The sequence below is a fragment of the Jaculus jaculus genome, chromosome 4 (assembly GCF_020740685.1).
Source record: "Jaculus jaculus isolate mJacJac1 chromosome 4, mJacJac1.mat.Y.cur, whole genome shotgun sequence".
NCBI lineage: Eukaryota > Metazoa > Chordata > Mammalia > Rodentia > Dipodidae > Jaculus > Jaculus jaculus.
In genome coordinates this window covers 44,260,218-44,281,960 of record NC_059105.1, presented here as the reverse complement: position 1 = coordinate 44,281,960, position 21,743 = coordinate 44,260,218, and the positions used below count along the sequence as shown (strand labels likewise).

Below are 21,743 nucleotides of genomic sequence, written 5' to 3'. Positions count from 1 at the left end.
AACCACTTTAAGAATATCCAGTTAACTTTCTATATACTTTGATTAATATAGTAAAGAGTTTTCAATTACATTTTATGGTAATCTCTTAAAATGATCAAAATTAAAACTATGATAAAAGAAAATATACATTATTCAAGAAAAATGAAAGAATCATGATGAAAAATATCCTACTATTAAATGATTAAATGTAGTTGATCTGATAGGCACTGTATTTTACAGTCAAAATATTTTGCATTGTCTTGTGGTTGTAAGTGTGGGCATGTGGTGTGTGTGTGTGTGTGTGTGTACATGACGTGAGTATGCAAGGGGAGGCATAGGGTGGTGTGAGGCATCTTCCTCCAACATTTTCTTCTGTCTTTCACTGAGGCAGCGTCTCTCACTTGAGCCCAGAACTCTCCCACTTGCCTTTGGGTGTTTCCTATCTCTTCCAGCCTAGCAATGGGATTACACGCAGGCTGCCATACCCACTTAGCATTTATGAGCATGCTGTGGATCCAACCTCCAGTCTTTGTATTTGCACAGCAAGCACTTTATCCACTGATCAATCTCACCAGCCCCTTTTTTCCCCAAGGTATTTGTTCAATGACTCATTTGGAGTAATAATTACAACTTATGAAATACTCAGGAAAAGGTCGGCTCTCAGCCTCTGACACAGAGGCACACAGATAGAAGGCTTGTGAACGAACATCCCAGAGTCTCAGATAGAAGCTCTTATAGCATTTATCACAGCCAGAAACAATTAGGAAGTGATGGGAAAGAGTGTCAATGATTTTGTGATGGAAAACGTACAGAAGAAAATTTTCTGTCATAAATGTCATTTAGTCTTTATCAACTAGTGTTTTTTTTAATCTGAAAATTGATGTTCTTACCATATGACTGCTCATTTTTAACAGTAAAGGGTTCTGGAATTTCTTCATCCTGTTTCATAGTCAAATGGAAAGAAGGAGCTGCCTGATGCCACTGGGGCTTGGTCCCCACCTGAAAATGAGAGGTAAGTACTGAGTCAAGAGAGCACTTCTGCTCATCCATCCTGGCAATCCTTTAATCCTGTAAAATTCCCAAGTGCTCTGTGCACACTCAAAGTTATAGGTATGATGACTGTACGATAGTTATCTTTTTTGTACCTCATAGAATTTCTCCATCAGAAAAAGATACTATCGTACAAAACTCAAAATCAGAAATTTCATTAATTCCCTTTAGTTTGGAAATCAATAACCCTTTCAAAAAATGGTAACATTTTAGAGAGTGTATAGATAAATTACCGTAGATAACTGTGGTAAAACTCTTGTCGGTAGCCTGGATTTTTCTTTGCCAGATGACTTTTCCTGCATAAAAAATAAGAAAAAATTCATATTTATTCTGTAAATACAAAAGTTGACTTGCTCAGTCATTTTTATGGTATCCAATATAAAATAAAGCATCTATTGGCCAACTTATTCAAAGATGAACTGTCTTACTTTTAAAATTCTCAATGTTTGTCATAAAATTACTTTCTTTAAAATTTATTTTCATTTATGTTTCTAGGTATGTATTACAAATGTGAAAGTACGTGTGTGTACGTGGAAGTCAGGGAACAATTCAGGTGTCATTCCTCAGACACTCTCCACCTCTTTTTGAGACAGGTTCTAACAGGCCTGGAGATCACCAGGAAAGCTAGATTGGCTGTCCAGTGAACTTGAGGAATCTGCCCATGTCTGCTTCACCTCCATGGAGATTACAAGTAACCCCATCAGGCCATGTTTACTTACATAGGATCTGGAGATCAAACTCAGGTCTCATGCTTGCACAGAAAGCACTTTACCAATGGAGCCATCACTGCAACCATTGATTGCTTTTAGTGCAAAAGAAAACTGCATAATGATCAAAACCCTACAAAGTCCATAAAGCTTTTTATCCATCACATCTTTTTCTGAGAATTTATCTGTTTATCACCAGCTGTGGCTTCCTGCGATTTACCTCTGCTCTCTCCTGATAAAATACTTTCACTAGCTTCCTAAGGAAACCTGTCTTCTGGTTAATGCATCCTCACATGGCTACAGGGAACATTTGCATTCCTCAGCAGTACCCTGAAAAGAGCTGCCACCCTCTCTGCCAGACAGAATGTTTCCAAGGCAGGAATGTTGCCACTATTGAGAGTGGCACCAGAATGCTTGGATTTATAATGTAGGTATATTAGCTGAGCTGTGGGCCAGTTGTTACTGTACTGGCTTTCAATGCTCAGTTCACTCTTCCGGCCCTCCTTCGGGATATGGACAGGACCTACAAGCATTTCTCCCTATCCAGTCAATGGCAGATGCTAGAGACAGGAGGGCCCTACTTCCTGGCTCCACTGCTTTTTCTTGCTGTGGTTCCCAAGCATCCTGGCCTGTGGGTGCCTTCTTTACCTGTTCTCCCTGGTTGACCAAGCGAAGACACCCTCTGGTTTTATTTTATTGACGTTTCCATGGCTTTCCACACGTTTCACTAAGTACCACAGACAGAGACACCGGTTCAAGCTCTCAGCGTGCCAGCAGGTGGCATCAGCTCCACAAATGTCTCTTCCATCCTCAGCTCCTGTAAGCTCCTCCTAGGCACGCTCCCTTCAACCCAAAGGACGTGCTGCCTCTTCCATGTTCTGTTCTTTAAAGCCGCCCTGTCCTAAGCACTGCCCACCAGCCCTCTGTATTCCTGACCATTTGAAGCGTAACTGGTCGGTAGTCAGATGCATGTAAGAACAAAGTATATGCTTAGATCTTAAAAATAACTCAAGACAGGGAACACAATATCTCATTATTCTTTAAATTGATTAGAGTACATTTTATATTGACTACACAATGTTTGCCCTTTTCAAAGTTTACATGAAATAGTCCACTTAATATTCTTTTTAATTTTTTTTTTGTTTATTTATTTGAGAGCGACAGAGAAAGAGGGAGAGAGAGAAAGAGAGCGAGAGAGAATGGGCACTCCAGGGCCTCCAGCCACTACAAACGAACTTCAGACACGTGCGCCCCCTTGTGCATCTGGCTAACGTGGGTCCTGGGGAATCAAGCCTTGAACCAGGGTCCTTAGGCTTCACAGGCAAGTGCTTAACCACTAAGCCATCTCTCCAGCCCCCACTAAATATTCTTAAAAATGATGAGGAAAGGGCTGGAGAGATGGCTTAGAGGTTAAGTGCTTGAATGTGAAGCCTAAGAACCCTGGTTCAAGGCTCGATTCCCCAGGACCCACGTTAGCCAGATGCACAAGGGGGCGCACACATCTGGAGTTTGTTTGCAGTGGCTGGAGGCCCTGGTGCGCCCATTCTCTGTCTCTCTCTATCTGCCTCTTTCTCTTTCTGTCTGTTGCTCTCAAATATATAAATAAAAATTTTTAAAAAAGTAAAAATGATGAGGAAAGTCCTGGGTTACAACTTCCATCTATTATACTGATAAGTGATGTATTTTCTGCCTTACAGAGCCCATCATGCAGTTCATATAAAGTGTAAAGTGTTTTCATCTGGAACAGAACGTGAAGAAGAATAAACAAGGAAAGTTCTCAGAAAGAAAAAGGATGAAAGCTAAGCCTTGAGGTACAGCTCTCCACAAAGGATGGCAAGGTATTGACCAAAACAGAAACACCAAGAACTGGGGACTATGTGAGAATGGCAGCTTTGAAAGGGGACATTAGGAAGAGTGATGAGGGACAGCTCAAGCAGGCTAATCCATTTTCTTATTAAATAAAGAAGTACTGCATCTCTGTCTTCAGCCTGGCACCACTTAAGACGCTGGGTCTACCATCATGATGTGCACGTTGTATTGGAAGTTCAGAGTGCTATTTCAGTCTAGTTATAGCATTTACTGTTAGCAAGTACTGTGTGCAACAGAGAAAACAAGTTAGGATAAGACATAGCAAAAGAGGGGGCAGAGGTGTGCTGCATAAATTAGTACAGTAAGAATCTCTTTGCAGAGTTACGTCTGAGTAGGGTCCTAAATAAAGGATTCATGTGAAAAGGAGGATGGATAGGTGGGTGCCCTTTGTCATGGAGCACATGGGCTTTGCGGTTTGATTGGCCTTCCTGGCAACACAGAGTCATCGCAGCAGCCTAAAATCTCGGTTTTCTACATACAGGTCCAGCTCACACTTCTTGTCTAAGCATAGCTAGCAATGCTTTTGCTCTCAGTGTCATGTCAGGTTGGGGGACACAATATACTGTTACCCTATAAGGACACACAAAGGGTTATAACTCAGGTGTTCATTTTAGAGGTAGTGTTCACTTTAGACCAGGCTGACCTGGAACTCACTCTGTAGCTCCAGTCTGGCTTGGGACTCAAGGTGATCCTCGAACCTCGTCCTCCCAAGTGCTGGGATTAAAGGCGTGTGCCACCATGACTTGTCTACTTAGATAGTTTTATTCATAGCAAATAAGATACTCAGGAAGAGACTAGTGTCAGAAGTGAGGCTAGTCTAGCAGCTTTTTTCTTTTAACTAGTGCATACAGTAGGAAATTATTATCCTGGATTTACAGGCAGTACTATAACAAAGGTCACCTCTCCCTTCCTAAAGGACAGTGCTGACGTCGCTGCTCAGAAGCACTAGCAAAGCTCTCGGTGAAGGACTCTTCACCTCGGTTTTCAAAGATTTCATCAATGGAATCCAAGTTATGTCGGCCTCTGACACAACCACGCACACACTCAACAGCGTCTTCCACCACTCATCTTTTTGCTGAGCTCCACTCCCTCCCCCGCTCCCCACCAGTCCTACAAGCCCTTTGTTGAAAAGGTTGACAGGGGTGTTAGTATCTCCTTACATGGCAGTGAAGACTATATACCCATAACAGGTCTATAGTGGTTCTCTAGCTAACCAAGAAAAGTAGCCACTTATAAAATCAGAATGTCATCCAGATAATGATGTACTCACATCACTCCATACCTTAGGGCCTCACCTGTGATTCCAGACATGGCTGCAGCCAACAGTACTGTGCTGGCTGCAACTCATGACAGTATTTTGCATCAAGAACATTGCTTTTTTTTTTTTTTTTTTTTTTTTGGTTTTACGAGGTAGGGTCTCACTCTAGCCCAGGCTGACCTGGAATTCACTATGGAGTCTCAGGGTGGCCTCAAACTCACGGCAATCCTCCTACCTCTGCCTCCCAAGTGCTGGGATTAAAGGAGTGCGCCACCACACCCGGCTTTTAAGAACATTGTATTCTTATTTCTGTTGACTGGCTCCTCCAGTGCCATAGTGTGGAGTTCTAATACACTGTATCCACACACATGAGCAGCCAAAAGAGGGTGAGAATTAGCACTGCCAGGAACAATCCCACTAGTACAGGATGAGAGAAGAGGGACAAATGTCATTGCTTTGATGGGAAATTTCCAGGCAGTGTTCTGTAATCCCAGAAGATCATGACAGGAACACCCTGGTGCAGCCACCTTGGTGCTCATCATGGTAACTCCTTCCCAGTTTCATTCTCCCTCCTCCCCTCTCCTGTTGACATCCTGAGGAGCAGTACACAACTCTGTCAAGTTTTCTGTCATGAAATATCAATAAGCTCCGTGTGCTACCATCTCCCATCTACTCTTCCATTTCTTCACTCTCATCTTTTTTCCTCAAAGATTTAAAATTCATGAAAGTGCTGAGTTTATGTGAACAAAAGGGGGAGAGGCAGGTGACCAGCTCATGAAGGCTGGGACCCACCAGTGCTGACTCACCCTTGATGTCAGCCGCAGTGCTCAGAAGGTACGAAAGTCACTCTCAGCCTTAGTGACTGCTGGAGCGCCATTATCCCAGTGCAAACAAATCTTAAAGCAAAGCTCAGTTTCTAAAAATACCCCAAAAGTACGATTTCACTTAATAAACCAAAACCACAAATGATATAAAGGAAAAAATGCAAGATGCAGTCAGATATGAGCCAGGTATAAGGTTTCGAATCAGCCAGCAAAAGCATTTTAGCCAAAACTGTGATTCTCTGGCTTGAAATGATTATTTAATCCAAACACAAACATTTATTCAGTATCTTAATTCAAAATTAGCAACAAAAACTCTTAATAGCAATATTTCCAGTTTTAAATTTTGTTAATGGCTTGGGAGATGGTTCAGCAAGACACTTGCTTGAAAAGCCTGGCTGCCTGACTGGGTTTAATTCCCCAGTACCCACATAAAGCCAGATGCACAAAGTGGTGCGTGTGTCTGGAATTCATTTGCAGGAGCAAGAGGACCTGATATATTCAATCTCAATCTCTCTCCCTCGTGGTAAATAAATAAGTAAAAGTATTGTATTTTTTAATATATGAAGAGAAATAAAATATGTATTTTATTTCAATATTTTGACTTATGTATTAGAAAACTTAGATACTCATAAGAATAGAAAAATTTTGATAGTATTTTATAGAACTTGTGATAATCTTGGTATTAACAATATAAATGGACAAAATATGTGCTTTGAAAAGATTGAAATTATTTATATAACATTGCCATTCAAGTTTAATTTATTTTTATTAGATATGGACATATTTTGCATGCAAACATCACATGTTGGTACCATCCTTTCCCTCCTCTGTGCTCCTTTTCTGAAGAGGCCTTCCTCTTTGGGGATGCAGGTCAACCTCATGGTGATTTGGGGTCATGCATTATGAGAACAGCAATCAGTTATGGGGGTGAGGCAATGTCTCTGTGCAAAATGTACCAACTTGTGGCTCCTTCTGCATAAAATTCCCTGAGCCATGTTGGGGACATTTTAAGTCTACTTCAGTGATGGGCACTTAAGAGCCTCTGGATCTCTGCATTGGTAGGTGTTGAGTGTCCTCAATGTCTGTCTCCTTCACCCTCGGGCTCATATCAGATTCACTAAGAAAGCAGCACTCAATCAAGTTTTTTAACTGAAGGAATTTTTCATTTAAATGGACTAGGAATAAGCTTTTTTTATAAAGCCATAAAAAGTCCATTATAGCTGGGCATGATGGAACACGCCTTTAATCTCAGGTAGAGGTAGGTGGACTGCCATGAGTTCGAGGCCACCCAGAAACTACATAGTGAATTCCAGGTCAGCCTGGACTAGAGTGATACTCTACCTCAAACAAACAAACAAACAAACAAACAAACAAAAAATTCAACTATAGATTTAACTCTGAGCCTTTTTTCAAGTTTCAAAATAGTTTGTAAGTGGTTAATTTAATAGCACTAAAATCAACATAATGAATAAACAGCAAGTATTATTTCAGTGAAATCAACTTGCCTTGTATCTTTCAACTGAAAATGCCTATTAAATGCCCTTTCCAAAGGACAATAATGATCTATAGTCAGCCGGTCGTAGTGGCACATGCCTTTAATCCAAGCACTTGGGAAACAGAGGTAGGAGGATCGCCATGAGTTCGAGGCCACCCTGAGACTACATAGTTAATTCCAGGTCAGTCTGAGCCAGAGTGAGACACTACCTCAAAAAAACAAACAAACAAACAACAACAACAACAAAAAACTATAGTCAACATAATGAAAATGAAAGCCAAGATCCACAAAATCTTTTGTAGCTCTTTACTACTCAAAATGCTTTCTCCCCAGACATCACCAAATCCTCAGGTTTAACCTAGAAAGTGAGGCACAGAGAGGTAAGTGCTGGCCAAATGGTCACAGAGCCATTAGCAACAACATGTCCATCCAAGTCCTTATTTCATGACTCCAACACTTTCTTCCTGCTGGTCTATCTTGGAAATTCTTTTACTCAAAATTCTTAAATATTCTGTCCATGCTACATAATTATATATCAATAGTGACTTTAAGACAGGTGTTTTTCCTAGGACATGTGTCTCATTGAAATTATCCTTCAGAACAGAATCAAACAGAACACAGGACAAAATCAAACAGGACAGAGCATTTGAAATCAGTCAATAGTAAACAACCGAATAAAGAATGATAACATCATCAAATTACCATAGACAACTGTGGTAGGAATCTGACTGGTGTCTTGAATTTTTCTTTGCCTGCTTGTTTATCCTGTGTGAAAAAAACATATAGAAAAGAAAACTGTTTTACCATTTTTGCTAAAATTGATTCACTCAGCCAACTTTTACAATGTTTACTATAAAATAAAGCATGTGTCATCTAAAGTAGTCTAAAACATAATTTATAGATGGCATGATCTTACACAGAAGATAACAATGCACCAAGAAATTACTAGAACTAATTAATTAATTCAGGCAACATTGTAGTTAGTACTCAAAATCAACATGCACACACACACACACACACACACACACACACACACACACACTTGCTTGTAGGCCTTAGTACAATATAGTCCAAAATTGAATCAAGGAATAATTTTATTCATAATAACATTGATGAAATGAGATACTTAGGATGAAATTTCACAAAAGAATTATAAGACTTGTATAATAAAATCTATCAATTATAATTTAAACATTAAATGACACATTCATGGATTGGGAGCCCAATATTGATGACATTCAGTACAATACTAACCCCCAAGATGAAATATAGGTTTAAAACTACTCCTGTGGAAATCCAAGCAGGTTTCTTTAATAGAAATTAATAAATGCTCAATAGACTATACTTGAAATGTGACTCATATGAAATGACATGTGTTTAAATATGCGTTTTGAAGATTTATTACCAAAAGACAATACATCACAAAATTCACAAGGAAATGTATAGAACATAGAAAAGCCAAATAATTTTGAATTTTGTTTCATAACTACAATAAAAATGATAGTCACTGGACTTCCAGAGTGACAATCATTTTTATTGTTTTCCTAACTCAATGTATTTTTTTCTGGATACCCATTGCCAAAGAGTATTTTATTTTCTTTAAAAATTTTTAACATTTGTAATAAAAATATAGGTGTTTATGATATATAACATGTTGTCTTGATATATATTCATGCATTGTGGAATTCTTCAATTAAGCTGCACATAAATATGACCTCACATATTTATGTTTTGTGTGTGGTGAGAATACTTAACACTCACATAGAAACTTTCAAATATACATTATTATGAATTGTAATGACTCTCATGTGCAACAGATCTCTTGAGCTTATTTCCTCTTGTTCTTTTTCACGTTTTATCTCCACATTAAAGATACAGCTTGGTCCTCGACCATGTTTCTTTCCTAATTAATTCCACCCAGTCCAACATTACATCCTCCATACACTGAAACCTTCCAAGCTTATCTACCAGATCTAACATTTTGCCTAAATTCCTTAAACTTGTATCTAACTCCCAACGTGATATATATATATATTTGGAAGTCTTAAAGACAGCTCCAACTTAACATATCTAAATAGTTCTTGATTGATTAAGCACTTACACCCTGTATCAGGATGTAACCATATTTTCTTGAACTAAAAGAATGTAATCACCATTTACATTTAGCTAAACTCCATGGTGCTACACTTGACTTCTCTGTTCCTCACATCATAACTTAATCCATTAGTAATATGTTGAGCTCTGTTTACAACATACATGCTGTGTCCAATATCTTCTCACTATGTCTGAGAGAGCACGAGCTAGAGAGAGAGAAAGAGACAGAAAACTAAAGGGAAAGGTGAGCTTCAGAAAAAGACCTAATATAATTGTTGCAGTCAGGTTCACATTGCTGGTAGAAATAGCCCAACCAAGAGCAGCTTCTGGGAAAAAGAGGTTTATTTTTGCTTATAGGCTCAAGGGGAAAGCTCCACGATGGCAAGGGAAAACGATGGCATGGGCAGAGGGTGGACATCACCCCCTGGCCAACATCAAGTGGACAATAGAAACAGGAGGGTGTGCCAAACACTGGCATGGGGAAACAGGCTATAACACCCATAAGCCAGCCCCCAACAATACACTCCCTCCAGGAGGTGTTAATTCCCAAATCTATATCAGCTGGTAATGTACCATTCAGAACATGTAAGTTTATGGGGGGGACACCTGAGTCAAACCCCCACATTCCACCCCTGGCTCCCATAAACTGGTAAACATACATGATTTTAAATGCTATGCATTCAGTCCAACTTTAAAAGTCCCCATAGTTTTTATCAATCCCAATGATGTACATACATCCCCATAGTCCAAGGTCTTTTAACTAAGCCATAATACCAAAAAATAACCTCAAAACACCCATAATAGCACAGAATAAACATTCACACTGCAAAAGATGACATTGGGCATAGTAAAGAAATATTCAACCAATACAAGACTTAAAACAGCCAGGGCAAACATCAAAATCTATAGCTTCAAGTCCAACAACTCTAGCCAGTGACAAATCTCCCAGTCCGATAATTCTAACCAGAAACAAGTCTATGGCATTCCAATTCCACCCCTCCAGCTAGGCTACTCACAGTCCTGGAAAACTTCATCAGGGATAGCAGCTTTCCTTAGCAGCCATCTCGTGGTCCTGGCATCTCCCACTGGGTCTCCACTGCAACCCACGTTTCATCCTCATGACTCCATGGGGTCTCCATGCAGGTAACCAGGACACCTGCTACACACTACCCATGGCCATTTCCAAAACATAAGACTATGTTGCAAACTCAATGAACCTCTAGAGCTTTCCTGCATTTCTTATAGTCTGCAATACAAGGTAGGGTGCCAATTTGTTAATCCAGTGGGGAATAAAGCAGACTTTGAAGAACAGGACATTTCTTGAGCACTCAGACCCCTACAAAAGAGTCTTCATTCTTCCTGTTGCCCAGTGCAGGTCAGCTAGCCCAGTCTCAAAGGGTGTAATCTCTCAATTGAAGCTGCTTTTATTTAGTCCTCCAATATCCAAACTACCATGCACTGATTCCTTCATATCCTGTCTTTCTGTTGGCTCACTTTGGATTCCACAGTCCACAATCATAATCCCATCATTCCAAATGCCCTCCTCTTCCTCTTTCTTTTCTTTTTTTTTTTTTTTAAGGTAGGGTCTCACTCTGGTCCAGGCTGATCCGGAATTCACTATGAGTCTCAGGGTGGCCTTGAACTCACAAAATCCTCCTACCTCTGCCTGCCGAGTGCTGGGATTAAAGGCGTGGGCCACCATGCCCGGCTTTCCTCTTCCTCTTTCTCACACACATGACAAAATGTCAACCTCACTGGAACTCAACTGTACATGTTCCCCAGGCTTATGTTCAAGGAAGTTGTGGTAGTTTAAATGGATGTCCCCCAACAGATTCAGGGGTTTATTAAAGCTTGTAACTTAGATCTCCAGCCACCTGGCTGAGGAAGGTGTCACTGTCAGTGGATCCTGGGGTCCAGCCCTAAGATGTTACTGGGGGCCAATCTATTTTCATCCTATGGTATGTAGGGTGCTGGAGCTCGGCCTGCAGTTCTCAGAGTGTGCTTGCGTGTGGAGCTGGTGGTAGTTTTTCTCTCTGCGTGGATTTGGTAAAGGGGGCCAGCTTCTTCCGCCATTATGGAACTTCCCCTGGATCCTAAGGCTTGAAATAAGTGTCATTCCTCCCATATACTGTCTTGTTGTGAGGCTCATCCCAGAAGTGTGGAGCTTACTATGACAGGTATTCATTGCTATAGGAAAATTTCATCACCAATCCTACTAATCACTTAACTTCATGATGTTTGATTGTAGACTCTCAAAAGTTCTGAATTTTTCTAAGTTTGCTTTCTGATATTTAGGAAAGAACTCACAAGTTTCTCAGACACCATCATTTTAATAGTTAAGAATGCTTTCATGTCCCTGTAACCAAATCGATAAACATGCTTGCAATACTTCCCATATCATCCTTTTATTTTCCATCTACAAGCGATGGAGATATCCTCCCATTGCTAGCACAGGCCAACATCATGAATCCTTCCATCATCTTTCTTTAAGGACAGTGTTTTCCTAGTAACCATTTCTCCCTTGATTTAGTTCCTTTAGTTCCAGAACTTTCCCATCAACATTGAGATAAGGAATGCTTATTTTTCAAAAAGAAAGCCTATTTTAATTGTATTTTCCACTCCAGTTATCACAAACACAATTTACATCTTCTGCACCGAGATTATCTGCACATTATCTACATTTACTCACTTTCCACTGTCTGAAAATTAAGCATTTCACACACAAAGAAGATAAAATAAACAGTTACTCATTTCCAACCTAATTCTTACACTTTACATCCTAGAATTTTGTATGCAATATTCCCCAAAAAAATTTAAACTTGGAAATAAAATATTTTTTAAAAGGGGGCTGGAGAGATGGCTAAGTGGTTAAGGTACTTGCTTACAAAGCCTAAGGACCAGGGTTTGATTCCTTGGTACCCACACAAAGCCATATGCACAGGGTGGTACATGCCTCTGGAGTTCATTTGCAGTGGCTACAGGCCCTGGCATGCCCATTCTCTCTCTCTCTCTCACAAAAATAACATCATAAAAAATGAACTTGGCTTGGATAAATAGCTTAGTGTTTAAAGGCACTCACTTGCAAAGGCTCACTGCCCAGGTTTGATTTCCCAGTACCAATATAAAGCCAGACACACGAAGTAAGGCAGGAGGCCCTGGCATGCCCATATCCATTCTCACTATTTGTCTATCTCTGTCTCTGTCTCTCTTTGTCTCTATCTTTCTCCCCATTACCAAGTAAATAAAGAAATAAATATCACTTTTTTAAAAAAGTTTAAGCTATACTTATACATATGTACAATTGTTAAGTAACCTAAAATACTATGATTGCATGGTCTTGAATTTTATTATACATAGCACTTCACATTTCAATCTTTCTACCACCTATTATTTTCAATAGTGTGCTTTTAAAACTTATCTATATTGATAATTGGCTTCTTCACTGTTTTTAACAGCTGCAGAACATTTTTATGAATATAATGCAACTAACTTATCCATTCCATTCTCTTATAAACAAATGTTTCACTTATTCTCAATGTTTTTCTATCACAGAATACATGTCACTGAATATCATTGGGTGTAAGCCTTAATGCATGCAACTCCTAAGAATGTATTACATACACCTATGTGTATATAAAATATAGATATATTATACAAATATTTGTGTCTGTGCATATCTTTTTGTCCCTTTATTTAATTCTTGTGGTTTGTCTATCTGTTGAAAAAAATGTATCTTATTGTTTACATTACTGCAATTCACAGTAGGTATTAAAGGGAAATTCCTTACATCTTATAGTTAAAAAAATTATCTTAAACAAGCTTGATCTTTTTCTAGTTTGTGCATTTTAGGTTCCATGCTGCATGACACTTCTCAGGACTTTGATAGAATAATTTGAAGGAAACTGCTGTTATTATAATATTGACTCTTCTCTTTGCCAAATGCAATATATTTATTTATTGACACTAGCAATGTATCCTCCTTCAGGTAGTTTTATAATTATTCACTAGGTCTTAATATTGCTTTTGCTAGACTTATATTTAGAAATAAAGATTCTGAATAGAAAATGTAAGCAGCTGACTTAAGAACTTGTAGCACAGATGGTTATTTATTTATTTGTTTATTTATTTTTGGTGGTACATAGGATAAAGTTAGGGCCTCATGTGTGTTAGTCAAGCACTCTACTACTGAACTATTCCCAACACCCAACTGATATATGAACAGGAAATTGTGGCTACTTATAATAATTTCTACATGGGTTATATCGACTTATAATAATGTCTGTGCTGGTTCTGCTATACTTGTCCCTGATCAAGACTCTCCGATCTTCTGTGACAGGGAAGCTTAATTGTGTGCATGGGTGCTATTTGGCTCCTCAGTCCTGCTCTAACTTCTGGTCAGGATTGACCAATGAATGGCATTCCAAAGTACCACGTACCAAAATAATAAAGACATTTATTTCCTAATACTATGGTTCTCATAGGGGCTAAATTCCCTTAGAGTTCCTCTCCTGCAAGGAAGATAATATTTAAGTCTCTAGCTCTCACCAGGTTTATTGACAAACCCCTCCAGGTCTGAGAATGATCAGGGAACATGTCGGTGTTAATACTTGAGTGCCTCTTCACTCCTGTGTGCTCTTCAAACCTTGCCTATGCTCTGCAAATGGTCTCTTTGTAAGTTTTCTTTAATTAAATCTTTCTATGCATGCCATCTGTTTTCTATTGGGATCCTGACAACGTAATTTTATATTCCACAAAGAAGATTGCTAGAGTCTAAGAATTTCTTAAATAGGCTGGCTTGCATTTAGCCTTTCTTTTGTTGATTCTCATCCACTTGCCTATTGGAAGGGATATTGTAAACTTGTTATAAGCCAAGTGTTAACCATTGCCTTCAAATGTGTCTGACTAAATTGATAGTTGTCACCCCAAATTTAATAAGTTTGCTGAGCATGGCAGAACACACTTGTAATCTTACATTTGGGAGACTGAGATAGAAGGATTATGAGTTCAAGGTCAGCCTTGGCTACATAGCAAGACCTTGTCTCAAAAATAAAATGTGGGCTGCAGAGACGGCTCAGCAGTTAAGGCACTTGTTTGCAAAGCCCAGGGACCCAGGTGTGATTCTCCACTATCAATGTAAGCCAGATGCACAAGGCAGCATATGCATCTGGAGTTTGCTTGCAATGTGGCTGGAGGTCCTGGAAGCCCATTCTCTATTTACCTCATCCTCTCTCTCACAATTAAATAAATAGACTATTTAAAATAAAATTTAGGGCTGAAGAGATTGCTCAGCAGATAAGGTGCTTGCCTGCAGAGCCTAACCACCTGAGTTCAATTCCCCAGTATCCATGTCTGGCTAGATACACAAAGTGGTACATGCATCTAGAGTTTGCTTGTAGCAGTAGAAGGCCCTAGTGTGCCCATTCTCTCCCCTTCTCTCTCTCCCCCTCCTTCCCTTCATCCTTCCATCCCTCCCTTTATTTATCCCTTTCCTTGTAAATAAGTAAAATATATCTTAAAAATACAATAAAATTTAATAGGGTCGGTGAAAATAAGAGTGCCATGTATTTTGAGTTATGGTTGCTAAAGTCATCCTATGTTGTCAGTATCACTAGGAATTTTTTTTATTTTACTTATTAAGAAGATATAATGAAGGAATTAAGATGGTCATCACAGACAAGCAAAAATCATTTGATTCTGTAACTTTGGACAAAAAGGGCTGAGGTACAGAAAGACTGACAGCACTTTCCTCATCTCTGCCCACAACTGGCAATTTATGAGAACCTTCCTGACCTTTGAACTCTGTGCTTTGAACCAGTGAACAATCTTCAACTGAAGCCTGAAATACCTAAAGTTGTGACTAGCTATAAAAAAAAAAAAGAGAAATGAGCAATCGCAAAAGACTTCTATTTCTTTTTAAATACCTAACTTAAAGGAAAATCCAAGAGTGCTATTTCTGACAAATGCCATGTCCCTCACAACCTTCCTCTAATGAGATGAATATGTTAAAACTTCCTCAGTAAATAAGATTTTGCCATCGTCTCACTTCTTCAAACCGAATGAATATATAAGTAAATGTCATGTTGAAATGGAATTTCCAAAAATTTAATCCTTTCTATTTGTTTTAGATTAAAATATAAAAACTTTCATCTTTTCAAAAGGATAACTATGCTCTAAATTAGCATAAAACAATCCAGACTAGTTTTAAAAATGACCAAAAAAAAAAAAAAATCAACTGAAACAGTGAAATGGGGCCCTCTGCTGCTAAAATACAGTATGTAGGAAGTGACAAGAATCTTTGATGGGCTAATAACAGCCACTGTAAGATACAAGGACCTCTTCTCTAAAATGGGGCCATTTTGCAAGGTCAGGGAGAGCAATGGTGTCTAATAATTCATAGCACAGTGCTTCCGTTTTTCTTTGTATCTGAATTTGGGGGGAGTTTTTCTTCTTGCTTGCTTGTTTGTTCCTTTAACACTAATTACTAATTATACTTGGATATATGAGTCACAGTGTCTGTTTCTTAGTTTTCAATTTAAATAGTGAAATCAAATTTTCTGGAGCATTAAGATATTATTACAGATTTGATTAATGAGGTAGACTCTTGACACATTTTACTATCTGTTGTGTTCCAATTGGTAGCTGTACTGGTTTGGATATGATGTGGTTTTTAAGGGAATTTAAGACTTGGTCCTCCACTTGTGCTATTGAGAGGCAACTGGATTATGAAGATGCTAATTTCATCAACAGATGAATCCACTGATGAATTCACAACTGAACAGGCTCTTAGGAGGCAGAGCCCAGTGAGAGGAAGTTAATCACTGCCGGGAGGTGACGCCCATGGAGGGGACATCTTGCCCTGGCCCCTTCCTCGGCTCTCTGCTCTACCTGCTCTGTCATGCCCACCCTATGTTGATGACTTGTAAGAGGCCCACAAGTGACCGTGGGATTAAACCTCTAAAGTCATCAGCCAAAATAAATCCTCGCTTCCCCTGAACTGTCTTGCTCAGCCTATGTTGTCACAGGTTCAGTAAACTGACCAATAAAGGATTAAATCACCCTTTTAACATAGTTTCCACAGTAAACTCAACACTACAGAAAAGCACTGTGAAGCAATGAAAAAGAAAGAAATGCAGAAAAGAATTAAGAACTTTCAAACAACTTTGCAGATTTACAAACGATACTTTTGGTCCAGGTTGCTAGAGTCCATTTCTCATCCATCCCTGTGTAGACAACTGGAGTTGTTCTCTTTAGCCAGAAAAATGTCCACACTACTGCTTTTCTAGTCCCTACTTTTTTTTTTTGGTTTTTCGAGGTAGGGTCTCACTCTAGCCCAGGCTGACCTGGAATTCACTTCGGAGTCTCGGGGTGACCTCGAACTCATGGTGATCCTCCTACCTTCTCCTCCCGAGTGCTGGGATTAAAGGCGTGCGCCACCACGCCCGGCTCCTACTGGTATTTAAAACACTGATCTGCATTTGTAGCCCTAGAGTTGTTCCAGAGTTCGACAAAGACGTTTCAGAGAACAGCTATTGCTACGCGCCACAGGGATGTTGTCTTAAGAAGTGCTATCTATCTACCAAGCCCCTTCGCGTGTGATATCGTATACTAGCTATAGTATGGTACAGTACTTTCTTGGTTGAATTCCACAAGAAGTTTGGAAAAGTCCCGGTTTTCCCACTCTGCAGAAGAGGCTGAAAAGACTTAGAAAAGACTGGATAGCTGGAGAGGGGTGGAGCATGCCTGCCACCCCAGCAATGGGAATACACAGGACCGGAGGTTCGCTGCAAGTTCGAGGCCAGCCTGGTCTAAATCGCGAGTTCCAGACCATCAGAAAGGGTGCAGAGAGAGACAGAGAGAGAGAGAGATCCAGTCCCGAAAGAGTCCCATGGAAAAGCCCACGGCCCCAGCGACGCAGCCCCGCCTAGACGACCGAGCCCGCCGCCGGGGGCGCAGGCTGGGCTCGCTGGGGCGCCGCGGGGCGGCTCGGGCTCGGGCTGGGCGCCGGGGCCAGCGGGCGGCAAGGGAACTCGCGGCAAATGCTCGATGCCCGGCTCCCCACCGAGGCTGAGGGGCCGCCCGGGAGACCGGGAGAGCCGGGAGAGCCGGGAGACCGGGAGAGCCGGGGCTGCGGCTCCGAAGCGCGGGCGCAGCGCGGCGGGACCCGGCGCCGCCCCTCACCTGCTCGCCGCTCATGGCTGCGAGGCCCCGGGGCTCCTGCGGGCTCGCCGGGGGCCCAGGACGGCCGATGCTCGCTCGCTCTCGTCTCTGCTCGCTCGCTTCGTGCCCGGAGGTCTAGCGTCCTTGCAGCCTCCGTTACTAAGCAACAAGCTGGCAGTTTCCACTTCCGGTCATCTCTTGGTCCCCCGAGCACTACGAACACTTGGGGGCGGTGCAGGGCCGCGGAGAGCAGCGAAGGTCCTTTCAGGACTGAAATGCACGCTGGGACTTCCCTAGCTGGGCCTGGAGGGTCTCTGGGGACCAACGGGGGTGCAGTGATGGCAAACTTCAGCGCCGGGGTGGGCGAGGGGAATCTGGAGAACAGGCACAAGGCTGCCCACGTGTTGCCAAACTCCAGATCTTCTGTTGACTCTTCCCGCACTCTACACAAGTACTCCTTGGAAAAAACACCAGAGTGAGCCTTCAAAGATTCATTTAACTCCAGCTTCACAAATAATTTACTCTGTGAAAGAGACTACAGTAAACAGCAGCTCGCAAAGCGAGCCAGGCTGGAGGGAGCTTCCAGTGAGCAGGGGTAAGCTAGTGGAGATGGTGCTGTGAACGCAGAGCACCAACTGATTTCTCTTTGAAGGTGGAAGGAATTTGGAAACTGGGTTCTAAAGGAAAGGACAGGGCCAGGAAGGAAGTGTTCGAGGCAGAGGACAGATGCGAAATCTGCAGGCAGGAAATGTGGCTTTTGGAAGAACTGAACACAGTCCTGAAGACGACTCTGGGTGAGGGTCGATTTCGGTGAGGAAGGTTATAGAATGCAGAGAAGGTGAAATGATAGCTCGGTGGTACACAATATCACAAGGGCAATGAGTTTAGGCTTCAGAGGAAAGCTACACACTACGGAAAAGTTTTGGTTTCATTGTTTGTATGCTTTGATGTGTTTTGAGACAGGGTCCCACTCTATACCCTAGGCTGAACTCACAGTCTGGGCTGGAGAGATCGCTCGGTGGTTAAGGCGCTTGCCTGCAAAGCCTGGCGATGGGGGTTTGCTTCTCCATTACCCACATAAAGCCGCATGCACAAAGTGGTGTATGCATCTGCCATTAGTTTGCAGTGGCTACAGGACCTTGCACATCACTCGCTCATTTCTCTCTGCTTGTAAATAAATGAATAAAAATATTTTTGAAACTTTACAATCTTCCAGCCTCGGCTTTCCAAGCGTTGGAAATACAAGCTTACAAAACAATACTTGTGGAAAGTTTTCTGTTAAGTAATCACCGGTTTGCCAAGAAGTTCCTCACAGGGTTAGCTTCAGGGAACGATGCAACAATCTTATCAAATCAATCTTATCAAAAAAAAACAATGTGTTCCAAAAATAATAAAAGAGAAGACATTCCTGGGAAGGGGTCTGGAGTTCTTGAGCCTTGGCAAAGAAAAGCCAGAAAACTCTCCTTGACCGTGCCTTGCCACCTTGAAAGTGGATTCCTCACACCAGCACATTGAGATAACTTTGGATTTTGCCAATGATGGCTGTGAAGATAGACACAGGACATGCTGAGTTTAGGGGGAACAGTTTTATGTCTTCCTTTCTCATATCGTCCTCTTGCTGTTAGAAGATGGCGAGCGGTCACCCTTATCTTCATATAAGTTCTTGCTTGCTCTGGCATCTTGTAGGAACTCAGTGCGCTAAAATGGAGCAGTTTCTTAGAGCTATAGTTGCAGATCCTGTATGCAAACAGTGATAAACCGTTCAAGATGATCAGAGCTGGGGCTGGAGAGATGGCTTAGAGGTTAAGGCACTTACCTGCAAAGTGTAACAACCACAGTTCGGTTCCCCAGTACCCACGTAAAGCCAGATGTACAAAATGACACATGCCACTGGAGTTTGTTTACAGTGGCTGCAAGACCTGGTGTGCTCATTCTCTCTATCTCGCTCTCTCATTTAAAAAAAAAAAAATGAAAAATGAGATAGCAGCAGTTGCTTAAACTTACACAGTATGTTTTATTGGTATCTCTCTCTTTTTTTTTTTGTTTTGTTTTTTTGAGGTAGGGTCTCACTGTAGCCCAGGCTGACCTGAAATTCACTATGGAGTCTCAGGCTGGCCTCGACTCACAGTGATCCTCCTACCTCTGCCTCCCAAGTGCTGGGATTAAAGGCGTGCACCACCACACCTGGCATGTTATTGGTATCTTTTGAGACAGTCTCACATAGCCAGGCTAATTTCCACCTCTACATAGTTGAAGCTGGACTTTAACTCCTGATCTTCCTTATAAAAGATCCCATTAGAATGCAGACAAAGCTGGATAACCAATCCTTAAGCAAGCATTGGGCTCATATCTAATAAAATCATTTTAGCAACAAAGACAGTGATGGAGAATATCTAAGCTGTTAAAGGGAACGTGGGATCATAAATCCAACTTAACTTGATGATTAGGGAGACAAATTATAAAGTCAATTTCTGTTCTCCATTTAGCCATTTCTATTTGGTTAGCTGAGGGAACTAGCTTCTGTTCCCAGACACCATTATTTAAAATGCACTTCCATATTTATAGATTAGTAAATCAAAACTATACAGACAGCTCTGCCCAAATGAAGCACAAAATATTTAAGTGACTCCTTCAAGGAGACAAGTAACAGGAATTGATAGAATGTCTTTTTATCATTTGGAGGATACAGCCGTGTCACATATGAAATCTAAAATTCACTTTCAGAAATACGCTGATGCTTGTCAGAATGCTGAGCTGGTCTTAACGTGAACACTGAGGACAAGGGATTACTTTGATTATTTCTTTCATCTCTGCACTCAATTAGTGACATTCCTGATGATTATGAGAATTACTGTGGGAACCCAGTCCCATGAGCCGAATTCCTTTTGCTTGACAGAGAGTGTGATAGCTGACAAATACAAAAGAATTGCCTAAGCCAATTTTTATGAAATTGGTTTCTTTCCATAATTATGGCAAGGTGTCTGCCAAAGACAAATTTAGAAACAGGATTCTGCAAATGAGAGGTTGACCTCTGAGGAGCTATAAACGGAGGTCTGCCTGAAGCAATGTAGAGAACAGACTGGTGCTTGTAATCCCAACTATGGCTTTTGAGATTGCAGTGAGGCAGCAAGACCAGCTATAGCTGGGAAACAGTGGAAACGAATGGCTTTTTTTTTTTTTTTTGTCTAGTTCTTATAAATCCATTGATCTCCCACTGGCCTGCCCAGGTGGACTGTGACCCTCCATGAAGTTGTCCAGTTGACTTTGGTTCTAGCAAGAACTTTGACCTCTGGGAACTTGGGGGAGTGGTTCTTTTAGCATCGTTTTGCAGATGTTACACATAATGTCTTCACATCTCTTGCTTATGGCCCATACATAAACCCTTTAGGTAATCTTTTTTTTATTATTCTCATTATCTTACCTTCTAAGTGCTTTATAAATTGTATGTTTGGATGACTCAAACATCCATGCTATACTGGTATGGTGGTTTAAATTAGGCATTCCCCATAAACTCATATGTTCTGAATGCTAGCTGATGGCAATTTAGGAACTGGATCCTTACTGGAGGTGTGTTGTTAGGAGCAAGCTCATGGGTACCATAGCCAGTCTCCCCTTGCCAGTGTTGGGCACACTGTCCTGCCACTGTTGTCCACCTGATGTTGGCTAGAAGGTGATGTCCAGCCTCTGTTCATGTCCCATTTCCTCTGTCATCATGAGCTTCCCGTCAAGTCTGTAAGCCAAAATCCAAAATAAACAACTTTTTTTTTCCCATGAGTGGCTTTTGGTCAGGTGCTTTCTGCCAGCAAGTCCTCCTCAACAGGTACCTGGTGGGCCCCTATTTTTCCACCTCCCCTGCAGTCACTCTGAAGGTGACTAGAACCAACTTCCAATCTTTTCCCTGTGCCTTTGGGCTATGTAACAGCAACAACCACGACTAAATCTTCAACCACTGCCAGAATCTTACCCTTTCTTTCAGGCCCTGACTGAAATTAGTCTCGCTCTGAAGTCTGTTGTCACTTTCCTAATTTGGGAGATGGAGTCTATGGTATTTATGTATTAGCTGCTAAGAGAGACAGCCATTATCTCATCTTCAGAGATGTCAGCATCTGTTCATTTGTTTGTCTTCAGGTAAGCCTCTGGTGAAGTTTGCAAAGAACTAGCCACAGTCATCAAGCCACCCTGTCTCATTCCTTTAGGCACCATTAGTGAACTTGGTTCATTAGTTCTGTTCTCAGCCTCAGTCAGAGAAGCTTATTGTAGGGGGCAGCAGAGAGACGCATCTGGCGAAAGTGCTGAAAATGTGTTAAGTC

At 41.1% G+C, this 21,743-nt stretch overlaps 1 protein-coding gene across 1 annotated transcript in view; it reads right to left on the bottom strand.

The window, feature by feature from the left end:
• Positions 1 to 17,577, bottom strand: part of Dnah7 (dynein axonemal heavy chain 7) — a 259,409-nt gene extending 241,832 nt beyond the window's left edge. Inside the window, exons 1-4 of the mRNA XM_045148328.1 lie at positions 17,455 to 17,577; positions 7,885 to 7,947; positions 1,263 to 1,325; positions 870 to 978 (exon numbers count right to left, since the gene is read on the bottom strand). Of these exons, the coding sequence (XP_045004263.1) occupies positions 870 to 978; positions 1,263 to 1,325; positions 7,885 to 7,947; positions 17,455 to 17,469 (250 nt within the window). The 5' untranslated portion in view covers positions 17,470 to 17,577. The remainder of the gene's footprint in view (positions 1 to 869; positions 979 to 1,262; positions 1,326 to 7,884; positions 7,948 to 17,454) is intronic.
• Positions 17,578 to 21,743: the final 4,166 nt, after the last annotated feature.